Below are 16,118 nucleotides of genomic sequence, written 5' to 3' on the forward strand. Positions count from 1 at the left end.
AGAATTAAAAAAACAATTCCATTGACAGTAGCACCAAGAGATAAAATCAGTACTTCATAGTATTAAAATGGAAACAGTATTTCCCAACTTGATCTGCAGATTCTACACAATCCCTATTAAAATCCCAGCTGCCTTCTTTGCAGAAATTGACAAGGTGATCTTAAAATTCATACGGAAGTATAAGGGACCCAGTGTAGCTGAAACAGTCTTGGAAAAGGAGCACAGTTGGAGGACTCACCAGTTCCTCACTTCAAAATGCGCTACAGAGCTACAGCGACCCAGACGCCATGGCGCTGCTGGGAGGGTCGGCGTCAGGGCCGAGGGGACAGAAGTGAGAGTCCGGGAGAAGATCTAACACTTACGGTCAGTTGGTTTTCAGCAGAGTGCCAGGATACTCAATGGGGAAAGGGTAGTCCTTTCAGCAAACGGTGCTGGGAAAACTGCGTATCCACACACCATGTACAAAAATTTGCTCCACATGGATCAGAGACATAAATGTAAGCACTAAAATGTCATCTTTTTAACTTGCTCAGTTTTCAGAAGCTATTCTGAATTTGTTTTCTATTGCATTCTCCCCAACTCCATTAAGCAACTGAAGAAAGGACTGTCAGGTATCTACCCAAACAGAAAGCTTTATAAACATAACCCAGAAGGAGAAAGCAATAGTTCAAACCTGGGCTTCAGTTACCTTTTAAGTTATTTTAAACTATATGTGTAAATGCAACAATACATTCAGTATGTTAGTGTCTGCTTGCATGTATCTGTGGTGGCTCTCCGGCCTGCCCTGTTTCCAGGGGATCTTTGTCCGTACGTGGAATTGCTCTCGCGATTTCTCCGACTGGTAGTAAGTAACGGGCCAGGTGAAGCAGCACAGTCGAAGCTGGAGCCTTAGCACTTGCAGTACAGCTAATCAAGGTGTTAAAACAGCAGTCACTCTACAGCCCCAGATTCCCCGCCTAGAAGTCCGTCTGTGAATGGAGCGACTGTAACCACGTGCCTCTGGCTGTGGAAAATACCTGTCTCACTCACGTGGATGCAGCATTCGGGAGTGTCAGGTTTTTGTCTTCAGTGACCTCTGGGGATCTGACTCGGGTACATGCCACTTTAAACCCAGGGCGGATTTACGGGCCTGGGGACTGACCGCCCGCGGGGGGCGGCGGGGAGATGTTGTGCTCCTGATAGAGAACGCCCCCCTCCGTCCACCCCTCGTGCAGAGTGGGCTCCAGAGCCATCTCTGCAGCCTCTGTCCAGCGTCGTCACAGCAAATCCCGGGCCTAGAGGGAACGCGTGAATCAGCCCCAGGGCCAACAAGCCACTAAGTGCAGACTGTGGGGAACTGAGGCCCTCGGGGAGTTTCTGAGGACAGAGCTGGGGGTCAGAGAGGCTTGGGAGACCTCGCCAGGTCCACATTCAAACCACAGTATAAAAGCCCGACACACAGGAGACGAGACAGCTGGGAGTCAGGACCGACCTCCCGTCTGATGTTGAGGTTAGGGTCATTTCTGGTGTGATGGCATTGGGGTTGTGTTTATTTTAAGAGCTTTTATTCGTAACACGGACGTGCTCGTGGATGAGGTGGCATGTTTCTGGTTGGCTCCAGCTGTGACGGGGCAGTGGCTGGGGCCCTCAGGGACCCTTGTGGACGGGGTGACGGTGCCGGTCCTGGCGTGACGCTGCTCTGTCCACTTGTGTGTGTGCGGTGCTCCCGTCAACAAATGCAGAAGGTGGGAAGGAAGATAACATTCCTGACCTCCAGTCCCTGGCATCCCTCAAATTTGTAGTTGAAATTTCCTGCGCGTTTTGCTTTACTCTGGCTGTCGGTGTGCACTTGCACACACACACAAGAAAGGGGGTGTCCAGGGTGCGTTTCCACGTGTCAACGGGCGGTTGACAGGGAGGCCCCCAAATCCACGTTTTTCACTGCAAATCAGCTCCCCTGCTCAGTAGAGCAGCAGGGACGCCTTGGCTGCTGGAGCAGAACTGGCCCATAATCACGTTTGTAACTGTCAGGTCATTCGCTTCGGCGGGAGAACCTTTTGTTTTCAGTTCCTCCAGGAGAGCTGTGTGTGAATATTAACATCAGATTAAAAGCTTCATCTCAAAAACTTTGTGAAGTTTTTCCTGTTCCTCCTCGGCCCCCGTGCGTAGCTGTAATCATTCAGAAGGAAGAGAGAAACAGAAAGAAACGGCTCGCTCTCGGGTTAGCAAGTGGGAAGAAGGTCTCTGGTAAGAGCGTTGACTGCGGAGAAGAAGTGTAACGTGTGTTCTTTTAACTAGAATGTGTCTTATGGAAAAGCACATTTATCTTACTTTTTGCCATCATTTCAGTGATATCCCTACTAGCTGTTATTTTTTAGCTGCGGAACGATAATTACATAGCGATCCTCTAGCGTTTCCTGTAGCCAGAGCCCAGGCGTGTCCCCTGGTGGCCTCCGCTGCAGGAAGTACGCAGCTCAGGAGCGGCCCCTGCGCTCGGCCGCCGGGTCCTGGCCGCACACACGCGGCCCCGTAGCCTGGCCGTTCCTTGCAGCGCTGCGGTGAGAATCAGGGAAGATCACTGTGGAAATAGCTGCTGCTGCCATTGACTGTGCGCGTGCCGGGTTTCAGGGGTGGATGTCCAAGGTGAGGGTGCAGCATGCTCCAGCCGGCGGGCCCAGCCACTCGACAGGCCGGACGGCGTGTCCCGGGAGAGGGCCTCGCGGGCGTCACACGAGCAGTAGCCTGCATCGCCGTGTCCCCAGGCGCTGAGTCCGCTCGCACGATCGCTGACACGCACAGCGTTATTCCTCCCAAACACCTCTCGCTTCCTCAGATGGGTTTCACGTTGTGAGATAGAAGGTTCGTTCTGTGCATCTCTGTCGTGAGTTTTCTTCCAAAAGTTGTAGTTGTGGTGTGATGAATACGAGATCGTTCACGTTTTGTAAGTGTGATTCGCTTAGATGTTGTGATTATTTTTCTTGACAGTTTTCACTCCCACCCAGACCTCAGCACACGCCAGCCGCCCCCCCCCCCCCACCTCGTCACCAGCACGGGGACCAGTCCCTCTCATGCACGGCCAGGTGTCCAGCACAAAACCAGAATCCAGAAGCACGACACGCGTCGTGATCTTGGGGATCGGGCACATCCGTGCTCCGCTTTCCCCTGGCTCCCCCGCCAGTCCCTCCCCTGCGTCCTCACCGTCCTCACGGGCGGCTGCATGGGGGCCTTCCTGCAGCCCCTCTTCCCGGGACGTCGTCAGGTTCCCCTCACCCTTTGTGTTTCGGGCACTTTATATGCTTATTTATTTACCTTATTTATTCTTCGCCATATCCATGCGGGACCGGTGGTAATTTCTCTAGTTTGCAGACAAGCAACGAGACTTGAGAGTTTAAAGTATCTCTGTGAGGCGCCACCAAAACCCAGCATGTAGTGATGCCTTATAAGGAGTTTTTTGCCAAACGAATGATTGAATTCCAAGTTCGTTAGAGACGTGTGGGAACGTGAGAGTTGCTGGTGTGTCTGGAGAATGGTGGCCACGTGGACTGTGGCCTCTTTATTTAAGGTCTTTCTTACCTGTACGAGGTGGTTTTAAAAACCTAGAGAAATAATAGTTCATTCTTGGTGGGAGCTGTACAGGTGTTTGTTGTAATATTCTTTAACTTTGCTGCACAGATTAAGTTATTAGTAATAAAAAGTCAGGTTAAAAGAAGTGTCATTAACCACAGTCCTGTTTATAAACTGTTTCGCATGTGTGCCTACTTACCATCCCCACCGTAAGCTACTGCCTCACGTTCAAGGTATATCAGAGAAGAAAAGTCTCAATGAAATTCTTCAATTACGTCAATTAATCTGATACGTAAAATATTTTTAATTTAAATAATACATTTGATCATTTCTCAGAGAACTGTCCATTTGAACGCATGTAATAGAGGTAAACTTGATACTTATTCTAATAGGAATCAATGTAAAATTTCATTATCTTTTGACCATAGGTAAATAATAGAAATGTTGTTTTCATATCAAATCTTTGAAATAAAGCATTTATAGAACTTCCTTATTTCATTTGGAGGCTGAATTGTTGCTAAGTACATTATTTAATATACCCTAGTATTTAAGTTAGTTATTCTTTATTTAATGAGGATGGCATAACCAGAAAAACCCCTTTAAACTGCACTTCTCATGTAATTTTGATTCTGTTAATCAAAGAAACATAGGAACCATTTATTAAAGGGGCTACATAGAATTTTGTAAAAGGCAGAATTTATAAAACTGACAAGCATCCCTGACAGTAGCTGCTCTTTGAAATTTATGAAACCCTGGATAATATGTTATATACATTCTTTTGAGAGTGTTTGCCAAAACAATCTCTAAATAGTAATTGTAAACTATAGATTTTCCCTTTATTTTAAAATAACCTCTGGGTGCTGCAGGGAGTCCTGTCAAATGAGCTATTTTGCTTTGAACACTAGTCCTAAGTAATGGGCATGGAGTCACAGGTAGATATGAAAACAGTTTGTATTATATTTTCAACATTGTGTGGGCCAAAGAAAACAAAAATTAGTTACTGTGGTGTCTCGTAGACACGTAAAAGGTCCGACTTCTACTGTGACCGCGTGGCTCTCGGCTCATATTCACACTCTTAACTACATCAGTGCCCGTGGGTGACCCTTCTCTGTGCTTTGAAACAAGTGCAGAAATCCCGGGGACAGGGTTGGGGGGCACAGCTCGTAGCACGGGCTGCCGGAGTTCACAGGGAGTTCCCCCTGCACCACACCGTGTGGCTCTCCTTCTGTAAAACCGGAGCAGCCCAGACTGTGTGCGTGTATGTGCGTGTATGTTTTCATATTAAGTGCTAGATGCCCAGTGTTTAGGGTCTCCTGTCAGGGTCACAAGATAAATAACACTGGGAACTTACGTGCCACTTTTAATGGAAGTTCACCAAGTTTTTGAAATACACGGCGTTACCTCTGCTGCCCCTCTGTTCATTGCTGTTACTTCACTGCATTTGGTTGTGTATCTTTTGATTGGAAGCTGAAACCTAAAACTGACCTGCCCGGGTTGGTGGGCAGTGCCAGGGCAGATGCAGAGGGCCCGCACCGGGGTTCACAGGCTAGAGACCAGCTGGAGAGAAAACGCCTCTCCTTCCTCACCTCCTCTCCGTACGACACACGTGGATGCCAAGGCCTAAATGCATTGTTTCTGTTCAATGAAAAATACTTAATTTTTCGAAATAGACTTATTTGAAATGGATCGACGCACTGGTCTCTCAGGCAGCGTTCTCGGGTGTAGTTACAAAGAGAGTGACTCAGAACTGGAAGACAGAGTCCAGACCTTCTCCACAGAACCAGAACCCTTGCCGTAACTAAAAGTTACTGAAAGGGGAACCTGACGTTCCAGGAAGGAAGCTCTGGTCCTCACTAGTGAAATGAAAACATAGTGCAGGTGACGCTGGAGGACGCTTTGTGTGGCCAAGCAGCGTGCTCACAGGTGCAGAGCGCTTCCAGCCCTGGGCGTGGGGCGCGTGGGGTGCGGCCTCCATCTGCCTGATGGGCCACCTGAGTTGACGGTGTCCTTGCTGCTTCTGCCCTAGGAACCCTCACGCGGAACGAGATGGTATTTAAGCGGCTGCATCTGGGCACCGTGTCTTACGGGACGGACACGATGGATGAGATCCAGAACCACCTCGTGAATTCCTACTCACAGGTAAGCCGGTTCAGTCCTGCAGGGGATCTTCTGTCAAAAGTACCTGGTGCTGCTGAGTGGCCCTGAGCCTGTTACCTGCTTGACCTGCAACGTGGCACCTTCTCTGTTGATGCTAAGGCATTACTTTACTCATCGTGCGTTTATAAATCAAGAAACAGCTTTTGGACTAATTTTAAATTAAAATTTCTATATTGTATAGTCATAGGCTTAACGACCTTAAATCGTTTATTCTTATTAAATTTTCTTAGTGGATTATTTGTATAAATCACTCAGTAAACATAGTATTTTTAAGAGTATTAAGTGGAATCCTGCATCAAATATGTTTCTTAACAATCCCTCTGTTTTTCCTCATAATTAATAAGGCTTTCTCATATTTTTTAAAGGTACATAATTTTAACCTTTTCAGTGAACAGAAGTAGGAACCGTAATTTTTCTGCCCTTCAACTTCCACGATTATCCGTGCGCAGCTGGTCCTGTTTCATCATAGCCAGTGTCCTTCAGATTGTTATTTCGAAGTGAAACTTGAATATAATATCACATTAGTTCATCTGTAAATATGTAGTCTGTATCTCTCAGAGATAAGGACAGGGTTTTTTTGTTGTTTGTTTTTTTGTTTTTTAAGACAAAACCTCAATCTTGTCTTTTTCACCGGAGCCTCTACAGGAGGAGGAAGTGTTTCTTTCACGTGAGGGCGCAGCCTGGTGGTTACAGCATCCGTTCTCTGCCAGGGCGTCTGGGCTGGGATCCTCCCAGCCTTTCAGGCTCCCGACGTTAGGTGCGTCAGGGCCACTGGGTGCCCAGGTCAGGCGGAGACCCTGGAGCGGTGGGGACATAAGCCACCTTCCAGTTTATTTTCCGCTGCGTGGTTTCCACGGCCCTTTCCCAAGTAGGGCTTGTGTTTCAGTCCCTGGGTTTCTTCTTACCCATTGTATAACTTGCAGTCACTGATTCAGCGTCATCAAACCCAGCCATCCCAGGGCATCGATTCAGGACCACTTCCTGAGGCCTCTTCTCTCCTGAGGAGCCGAGGTGTGTGGGGTTGGCACGTGCAGAGCGCTCGCGGGGTGTGATGGCCACATGTCTCCCTGCTGCCGCCAGGCTCCCTGGGCCACGCCGGCGCCCCACCTGCCGAGGCCGGCAGGTTCTTGTTTGCAGGCCTTTGTCTCCCACTTGATTTCACGAAGACTGGACTGAATTACCCTTGCCCTCTGCAGTTCTTCCTTGTATGTTGTCAGCCTTATATTCAGTTTTGTGAAAACCGTCTCTTTTTTCTGTAATGTGCACCAGTCTGGCATGTACTTTACTATTGAGATGCTGTCAAATGAAAACAATCTTATATGAGGATGTATGTATTATATGTGTGGTCATATGTGCCCAGAAACGCACATACGTGCAAGAACACTTAAAACCAAGCACTTTATTGATTAGGATGTCATTCATTTTAATACAGAGTATTTTGTAACCTAGAATATTTATTAATAGAAGAAAAAATTTTAAAGGGGAAGGAACACGACTTCCCTTCTCCTTGTAATCTATGTCTAGATTAAATAGTACCAGGTAACATCTGTTTTAAACAATATTAATTTATATTACCCATGAATATGATTTTAATAATTCCAAATAAGTTATTTTACTAGAAAAAAAATTAAAAGCAGAAAAGGTGAGTCATATAAATACAGCAAATAGTATTCCATCTAAGAAGTTTAAAAATCTTTTTACTAAAAGCTGTGTGTTGGTTAGCTGGGCAGACAGTCCTTTTATGTGAAACTGATTTTATTCCTTACGTTTCATTATTAAGTTGATAATAGTCTGCTGGGTCCACAGTAACGTAACACAGATCTTGTGTAACCCGATCACGTTTACCCACTGGAAGCATTTGGTGATGAGGACATGATTGTGAGTGGAATTTGTGTGGAGTGAAACGATACAGCCGTCGGTAAACACGGCACATTCAGCAGGAGGAGGCCGCCGCATTCTTCGGCTGTGCTAGCAGCAGGGCAGGCAGGACGCAGGTGTGGGTCGGAGGCGCGGGCAGGAAGGGGCGCCAGCTGAGCAGAGGAGCTGCCCCTCGTTAGCCGGCACTGTAATCTGATGGACTCTGCACAGCCGCCCGGAAGCAGGGGCCTGGCTTTCCAAGGGTTGTCGGGAGTTCCCCTGAGGTTCAGGGGAGAAGTGTCTGATGAGCCTTGGGGTCGGGGCACTCCCAGGCCCCCCCCCCCCCCCCACTGGAGGAGGTGAACGCGGGTGGAGATGGTCTGTCCAGGGCTGTCAGGCACATCCGGGAGGAGTGGGTGGTGGCTTCAAGGAACAGTTTTGAAATATGACGGGAGGGTCGCTTTTCCTCCCACTGCGGTGATTATTGTATCTGATGATTATTATCTACAAACCAGACACTCTAACTTCAGAGACGGTTGCAAAGCTGGATGAGTTCATAGTATTAAGGGAACGTTCATTATGTTTTCCTGCTTTTAGCTGTATACCTTTTTTTTTTAAATAAATGTTTGTTTTTATTTATTTATCTTTGGCTGCTTTCGGTCTTCGTTGCTGCGCGCGGGCTTTCTCTAGTTGTGGCGAGCGGGGGCTACTCTTCATTGCAGTGCATGGGCTTCTCATTGTGGTGGCTTCTCTTGTTGCAGAGCACGGGCTCTAGGCGCACAGGTTCAGTAGTTGTGGCTCGCGGGCTCAGTAGTTGTGGCACGCGGGCTCTAGAGCGCAGGCTCAGTAGTTGTGGTGCATGGGCTTAGTTGCTCTGCGGCATGTGGGATCTTCCTGGACCAGGGCTCGAACCCATGTCCCCTGCATTGGCAGGCAGGTTCTTAACCACTGTGCCACCAGGGAAGCCCAGCTGTATATACCATTTTATGCACAGCAGTTTTTAAAGAGAAACGAGAGCAGTTGTGAGTGTCCTGTTCCATTCTGTTTTTAACTTTGCTTTTAGAAAGGACTTAGCAAATTCATGCCATGGTTACAGTGAATCTACTCAAAGGAGATGGAGAGATTTTGAGTATTATAGCAAATATTTTGGTTACTCGACAACTGGGAAATGTCAAAGCACTTTGTAGTACAAGGATAAAAGGGTAACTTGTCACCCCAGTGGGGTGCATGTCAGAGGTAATCGTCTCGAGCTGGTCTTAGTCCTGGCTAAGGCTAAGCAGCCCATCAAAGTCGTGCGCATTACTCATCCCAGCACCGGCTCTGCTGTCTCTAATTCTTTGGCGTCCTGTGTTTGGCAGATGCAGTCCCAGGCCAGTGGAAACAACGCCAGTTCAGCACCCCCAAGAAAAGCCCAGTCCTCAGCGCCCAAGGTCAGGAAAAGCGTGAGCAGCCGGGTCCACGAGGCCGTGAAGGCTGTCGCCCTGTGTCACAACGTGACCCCTGTGTACGAGGCCCGCAGCGCGGCCGGGGAGACCGAGTTCGCCGAGGCCGACCAGGATTTCAGCGACGACAACCGCACCTACCAGGCCTCCAGCCCCGATGAGGTCAGTCGGGCCGAGCGGCCCATTCCCGACGGGTCCTCAGGGTGCAGACGGCGCCTCCCCGAGGGCTCACTGGGCTCCGGGCCTGAGGAGTTTCTTGTGGGGTGAGGAGGGGGCTTGACGGTGGTTTTCAGTGCGGGCTTTCGCCACAGATCAGGAATCTGGCCAGCTCCCTCCTGGCGGGACCCCTGCCCTGACCCAGGCCTTGCGGGCATGTGCCCACACGTCCCAGAACGGCTTCGAGTCAGTTCCAGGAAAGCCGTGAGCGGACTCGGGGAGCTTACTGACTCCATAAGGTCTGCAGGCTGCACCCTCCCGTGTCCTCTTCTCTCCAAGTGAATCTTCATATTTGCACGTTAAATTTCCAGTTATTTTTGCCAGAATTTAGATATGATGTATGTATTTCAAAACAGAATTAGGATGTAAATAATTTAAAAAATCTACAGAAGACAGAAATGGTAAAATCTTAAATGTGGTAAATGAGTCATTTCTGACTTTACATCAGTCATTCTTTGATTTTTAGGTTGATAAAAATTATTATTAAATTAATTTGTCCACTTCCTGTACAATCTTAGTGTACTTTATATACAGTTTTCTCATCTACCCTTTGCACTCAGGGTTCTGATAATTCTGTAAAGTCATCAAACCAACCATGGACGTGAAATGAGCAGACTTCTTCAAATATCTTGTAAAACTGGGTCATATAAGTAAATAACCTCTCAAAAAAGTACCTTCAATCAAAGGTTTTAAAAACTCTGACCTAATGTTTTAAAGAGAGGAACCTGCTGATCCCATTAACAAGTTTATTTCCAAAGAGAAGAGTCCTTCCTCTCTGACAGCACTCCCCCAGCCCGCGGCTCTGCGTCCAGGAGGGGCCCCTCTGCTGCCCTCGGGCAGGCTCCTCTGTGCTGTGCAGCCTTCCTGCTCGGGAACAGCCGGCGGTGTCCCTCCTCTGGTTTCCACGACAGTACTCTCGTTCCCGAAGGTGCACGCACGGCCTCGTCTGCAGACCCCTGGGGGCTACAGGTGGACCACCGGCACGGGTTCTTAACCCTGTCTACACATCCCGTGGACTACTAGCTCTGTTTTGTTTTGTTTTTTTCATACTTGCCGTTCTCTATGCACATGCTCAGTTCTAGAAGTGCTGATTTTCCGGCAGGCCTGGTGGGACTGACGTTTCTCCATTCTGAAAATCCAGCAAGTTGCACCCACAACTGAGAACCACTGAGTCTTGTAAATCTTTCCTTTTGACGTGCTTTCAGGGTACGAGGTGAGGACCACTGCTGTCAGCAGTGCCCCGCACAGTCTCAGGGTGTAAAGCGCAGGGGACCCCAGCTACGGCGTTCTCACTTCCAAACAATAAACCCTGAATCCACCAGCAGGCTCAGGGCATTTACCAGCTCCTAACGCCGCTTTATTTTTTGAGAGCAAATTTATTTTTGAAGCTTTAGTTACATAGGTATTTCCTTTTTTTTTTTAATTGAAGTATAGTTGATGTACAGTGTCATGTAAGTTACAGGTGTACTGGATAGTTAGTGATTCACAATTTTTAAAGGTTATACTCCTTTTATTGTTATTGTAAGAGATTGGCTGGGTTTCTTCCCTCGTGGCACAGTGGTTAAGAATCCTCCTGCCAATGCAGGGGACACGGGTTCGAGCCCTGGTCCGGGAAGATCCCACATGCCGTGGAGCAACTAAGCCCGTGTGCCACAACTACTGAGCCTGTGCTCTAGAGCCCACGAGCCACAACTACTGAGCCCGCACGCCACAACTACTGAAGCCCATGCGCCTACAGCCCGTGCTCTGCAACAAGAGAAGCCACCACAATGAGAAGCCCATGCACTGCAATGAAGAGTAGCCCCCGCTCGCCGCAACTAGAGAAAGCCCGCGCGCAGCAACAAAGAGCCAGCGCAGCCAAAAATAAATAAATAAATAAAAGATTATTTTAAAAAAAAGATTGGCTGTATTCCCCGTGTTGTACAATATATCCTTGTAGCTTATTTTATACATGATAGTTTGTACCTCTTACTCCCCTCCCCCATCTTGTCCCATCCCCTATCCCTCCCCACACTGGTAACCACTAGTTTGTTCTCTATGTCTGTGAGTCTGTTTTTTGTTATATTTCCTAGTTTGTTGTATATTTTAGATTTCCCACATACAAGTGATATCATACAGTATTTGTCTTTCTCAGTCTGACTTATTTCACTTAGCATAACACCCTCCAAGTCCATCCACATTGCTGCAAATGGCAAAATTTTACTCTTTTTTATGGCTGCATAGTATCCCATTGTATATATATACCACATCTTCTTTATCCGTTCTTTATCCTGTTGATGGACACTTAGGTTGCTTCCATATCTTGACAATTGTAAATAATGCTGCTACAAACATTGGGGTGCATGTATCTTTTTGAATTGGTGTCTTTGTTTTTGTCAGATACATAGCCAGGAGTGAAATTGCTGGGTCATATGATCGTTCTATTCTTAGTTTTCTGAGGAACCTCCATACCATTTTCCACAGTGGCTGCACCAATTTACACTCCCGCCAACAGTGCACAAGAGTTCCCCTTTCTCCACATCCTTGCCAGCGTTTGTTATTTCTTGTCTTTTTGATGATAGCCATTCTGACCGGTGTGAGGTGTTGTCTCATTGTGCTTTTGATTTGCATTTCTCTAATAATTAGCGATGTTGAGCATCTTTTCATGTGCCTGTTGGCCATCTGTATGTCTTCTTTGGAAAAATGTCTCTTCAGGTCTTCTGCCCGTTTTTTAATCAGGTTGTTTGTTTTTGATGTGGAGTTGTATGAGCTGTTTTTATGTTTTGTATATTAGCTCCTTATCGGTCAGATCACTTGCAAATATTTTCTCCCATTCTTTAGGTTGTTTCTTTTGTTTTGTTGATGGTTCCCTTTGCTGTGCAAAAGCTTTTAAGCTTAATTAGGTCCCATTTGTTTACTTTTGCTCTCTATTCCTTTGCTTTACGAGACATCTGAAAAAATATTGCTACGATTTATGTCAAAGAGAGTTCTGCCTCTGCTTTCTTCTAGGAGTTTTATGGTTTTTGGTCTTACATTTAGGTCCTTAATCAGTTTGAGATTCTTTTTTGTATGTGGTGTGTTAGAGAATGTTCTAATTTCATTCTTTTACATGTAGCTGTCCAGTTTTCCCAGCACCACTTTTGTTTTGTCAATTTAGAAATTATAACATGTTGTTAGTCACGTCAGAGCTTATAGGTGGTGAAAAAACAGCCAAAAAGATGAAAGTTTGGTTTTTTTTAAACATGGAAAGCTGAGAACATTCCCACTTGGTCCTCCATCTCCACTGAAACTCAGCGTTTCCTCTTTTCCCTGTGGTTGTCACCACCGCTGTGACCTCGGGGTCACACGTCCAGTCTTGGTGCCCAGAGTTAGGAGCCAAGGGAGCCTTCCCTGAGGACACCTCTCCAGGCCCCGCCCCCGGCGCCACACAGCAGGACAGACCTCCCTCCCCAGCTCACTCTCGAGGGGCTCCTGCGCGCAGCTGTGCCACTGTCCCTGCAGCTCTCCTCCTGGCAGCCGTCTGCACCAGAGCCCGTGGTGCCTGCCCAGGACCTAACGCCTGCCTGCTTCACGAAGTGGGCCTGGACCTCACGGTGATTTCCAGACATGAGGCACTCAAGTCCGGCCGCTCGCATGGTGCCCACGGGCCTGACCTCTGTCCCCGGCCTGTGTCCAGCTCTGCCCGATGCCAACACTCGTCTTGGTCTCGAGCAGCTAGTGGGCTGGGTGCACCCCGGTGACGGGGGTGACGGGGGCATTCTGTTTTCCAAGCACTGTTTATTATTTGAAGCGGTGACAGTAAACGTACTGCTTTTATAATGAATCAGAGTTTTGGTATTCAACCAGAAAGAATGAAAAAGCTGAAGGAAAAGCAGCAGCTCTGAACCTGATCTCAAGTGACTGTGGCCTCGCCAGCTTCGTCCTCCCAGTGCCCTCGGACGTTTCGTCCGCGCCGTGTGACGTGTCCCAGCCACGCGGTGCTCCTGTCACGTGCAGAGTCTGTGCTTTCATTCCGTCTTCCGGGACCTGGGCTCTGTGCATCGTGGCGGACGGAACCCCAGGCCTGGGAGGTGGTGGGACAGCACTGCCGGTCCGCTTGGAGGGGGGCCGGAAGGTGTGGTGGTGACCTGAGATGAGCCTCGTCGACACGGGGCCTCGGTGCCGCATGCCCGTCCCTGCATCCCCAGCTGGTCCGGGAGGAGCTTTCCCTGTGGGTTAGCTGGGCGGCGTCTCGGAGTTAGATGCTTTCGCCTTTTAGTGAGTCGCCATGCCTCTCTTCCCAGGAAGTGTTAGGAGAGCCCCTGGAAACTGGGCCTGCCTGCGGTGTGGTCAGTTGCTGAGTCGCTCCACAGGGTAGCTCAGCCGTCGTACAGAGGGGAAAGCAGGGGGTGTGGAAGCACCCCGCTGTCTTCAGGGCGCATATTCCAGGCGCCACGTCCCAGGTCACGCGGTGGGCGGGAGCTCAGGGTCCCCTTCATCGTCACCACCGCTCTGCTTTTATATTAGATTATGTCGACCAATAGGTGTGTGAAGATCTCTTTGCAGCCACAGCTCAGTATGACTTTTGGAATCGTGTGTGTGTACCAGTGTTTTTACTGGGTGACAGGGAACCTCGGAGGACGGCACAGCTCAGTGGTCCCAGCAGCTGTGGCGGCCTCGGCTGATGGGGTGGGTCGTTAGGAGGCACAGGAGCTGCCCCTGCCACCCTGCCGTGCCCTGTCGGCCTTGAGACAGGTACCGGGTCCCCGTGACGCTCTTTGAGAGGAAATGCACCACCTCTTTTTCTTACAAAGGAAGGGTTAAGCACACTGTTTTTCATAGTCTAGCATTCTAGAGATTCTCTCAAGTTCCACGTGATTACATACTGAAAACGTGTGCTTTCCCAGTCCTGAGCATGGGAAACTTAGACCACAGATGTTTCCCAAGGAAAATTTTATTGGAAGTTTCAAAAATCCTGTAGTACGTATTTACCTTATTACCTCCCAAAAATAAATTAAAATTTTGTTGAAAATACCTGAGATTGTTTATCTTTAGGTTTTTATGTTATAGCACTTTTGAAATCTTAAATTAGGAATTCACAATAGAGAGGGGTTTCACTGATTCCAAGATTTCCAGAACTAAATAGAAACTGCTAATCTTATATTTAGATTTTTTACTTCAAAATTTCTTCCTACTTTTGGAAATTGGGCAATGGTTAAAAGTGGCATACCATTAAGTAACCTTTAAGAAATCCCTAACACGTCTTTTAAATCTAAAAATGAAAAGACTCAACTTCATCATAATTTTTAAAGCACTCAGTTGATGCAGTGTTTGCAGGTCCCCAAAGCCCAAGGAAAATCATCTGAACGGTTCATTATTTCGCTTATTGAACTTTGCTGCAGTTAGGTTGACGGATGATGGCAGTGTTTCCCAATCACCAAAGTACTGTTTTAAAAGCATTTTTTATTGAATAAAGTGCTTAGAACATTGCACCCTGGAGCTTTTTTCAGGGAAAGGGCTCAGTTGATGTTCTCTGTTTGCCCTCAGCCTTGACCGATCACAATGTGTACGGTTAATGAGCAACCTTATCATTTAGGAGACTTAACTGGCTTTATACGCTCTGCATCAACACTGTTCTCTGATAATCCCTACTTGCTTATGGCCCTTGTGTCCTCTCATCTTATTATTATTTATTTATTTATTTATTTATTTTTTTGGCTGTGTTGGGTCTTCGTTTCTGTGCGAGGGCTTTCTCTAGTTGCGGCAAGCGGGGGCCACTCTACGTCGCGGTGCGCGGGCCTCTCACTATCGCGGCCTCTCTTGTTGCGGAGCACAGGCTCCAGATATGCAGGCTCAGTAGTTGTGGCTCACGGGCCTAGTTGCTCCGCGGCCTGTGGGATCTTCCCGGACCAGGGCTCAAACCCGTGTCCCCTGCATTAGCAGGCAGATTCTCAACCACTGCGCCACCAGGGAAGCCCATCTCATCTTAGTTTTCAGAAAGAATGTGACTTATTGAGTAGAACGTGCTGGTTTTTGAGTCTCTGATCTTGCAGCAGTTCTTCATTTTCACTTTCCTGAAAACAGAGAGGCTCTCCTACCTTACCTGTGCATGTGCACAAATGCATTTTTATTATACAGATAATGGAATTCTGGGGAATTTAAGCTGTTAAAGGCTTTCTGAGGTGTGGTCACTGGGCACTTTGCAGTGACGTGTGTGTTTGGAGCTGTCATGTGCAGTGGGTGCTGGAACGTCAGAGCGAGAGGAGTGATTTCGGATTCAGAACCCGCAGCCTACTTAGGCCCCGGTCGCTGTTTCTTATGATAAGTGGTCAATATTTCATTTTCTCCAAGAGCGTAGAAAGTTTCGCTTGCCTATCACTTTGCCTGTACAGCCTCAGCGTAGCAGACTCCAGCTTAGCAAACTTTACATGTTCCTGGAAATTCCTGGACAAAGTTAAAATCCAGCCCTCGTGAGCTGTGTGTCCAGTGCAGCTGCAGGAAGCTGAGACGGAGCCAGTGTCCCCAACAGACGCCACCGAGTCAGCTCAGGGGGCGGCGCCTCGGGCGCCAGGTCGTCACCTCGAGTGAGCAAGGCCAGTGCGACGCAACCCCAAGACCCCTGGCCGCTTTGGTTCAAAAAGATTGATTGGCCTTGATTTTCAATGACTCTTAGGCCTGTAAACTTGTTGTCTGTTGGTAACATCCTTTCTCCTCTGTGGCCATGTCCCTCACATATATAATTTCTATATTAAGTATTATTTCAGGGTGTAGGTATCATCTGCTCATGTGGACATTTGCGTGCAAGAATCAGCTAAAGTTTATGACAAACCACGAGTGGATGACTTAAAAACAGAAGCGCGTCCCACCCTTAACAGCATTGCTTTTGATTTACTCTAACGTATGCAGTGTGCTGTGGATTTAAATTCACTTTATGGTGTCTGCTTA

The 16,118-nt window shown here is 47.8% G+C and overlaps 1 protein-coding gene across 9 annotated transcripts in view; it reads left to right on the forward strand.

Moving 5' to 3' along the window:
- The window catches only part of ATP9B (ATPase phospholipid transporting 9B (putative)), a 252,828-nt gene that overhangs the window by 199,678 nt on the left and 37,032 nt on the right, over positions 1-16,118 (forward strand). For all 9 annotated transcript variants that reach the window (XM_068562639.1, XM_068562640.1, XM_068562641.1 and 6 more), the window contains 2 exons: positions 5,570-5,682; positions 8,916-9,161. In XM_068562639.1, coding sequence (XP_068418740.1) covers positions 5,570-5,682; positions 8,916-9,161 — 359 coding nt within the window. The remainder of the gene's footprint in view (positions 1-5,569; positions 5,683-8,915; positions 9,162-16,118) is intronic.

The sequence above is a fragment of the Eschrichtius robustus genome, chromosome 14 (assembly GCF_028021215.1).
Source record: "Eschrichtius robustus isolate mEscRob2 chromosome 14, mEscRob2.pri, whole genome shotgun sequence".
Taxonomy (NCBI): Eukaryota; Metazoa; Chordata; class Mammalia; order Artiodactyla; family Eschrichtiidae; genus Eschrichtius; species Eschrichtius robustus.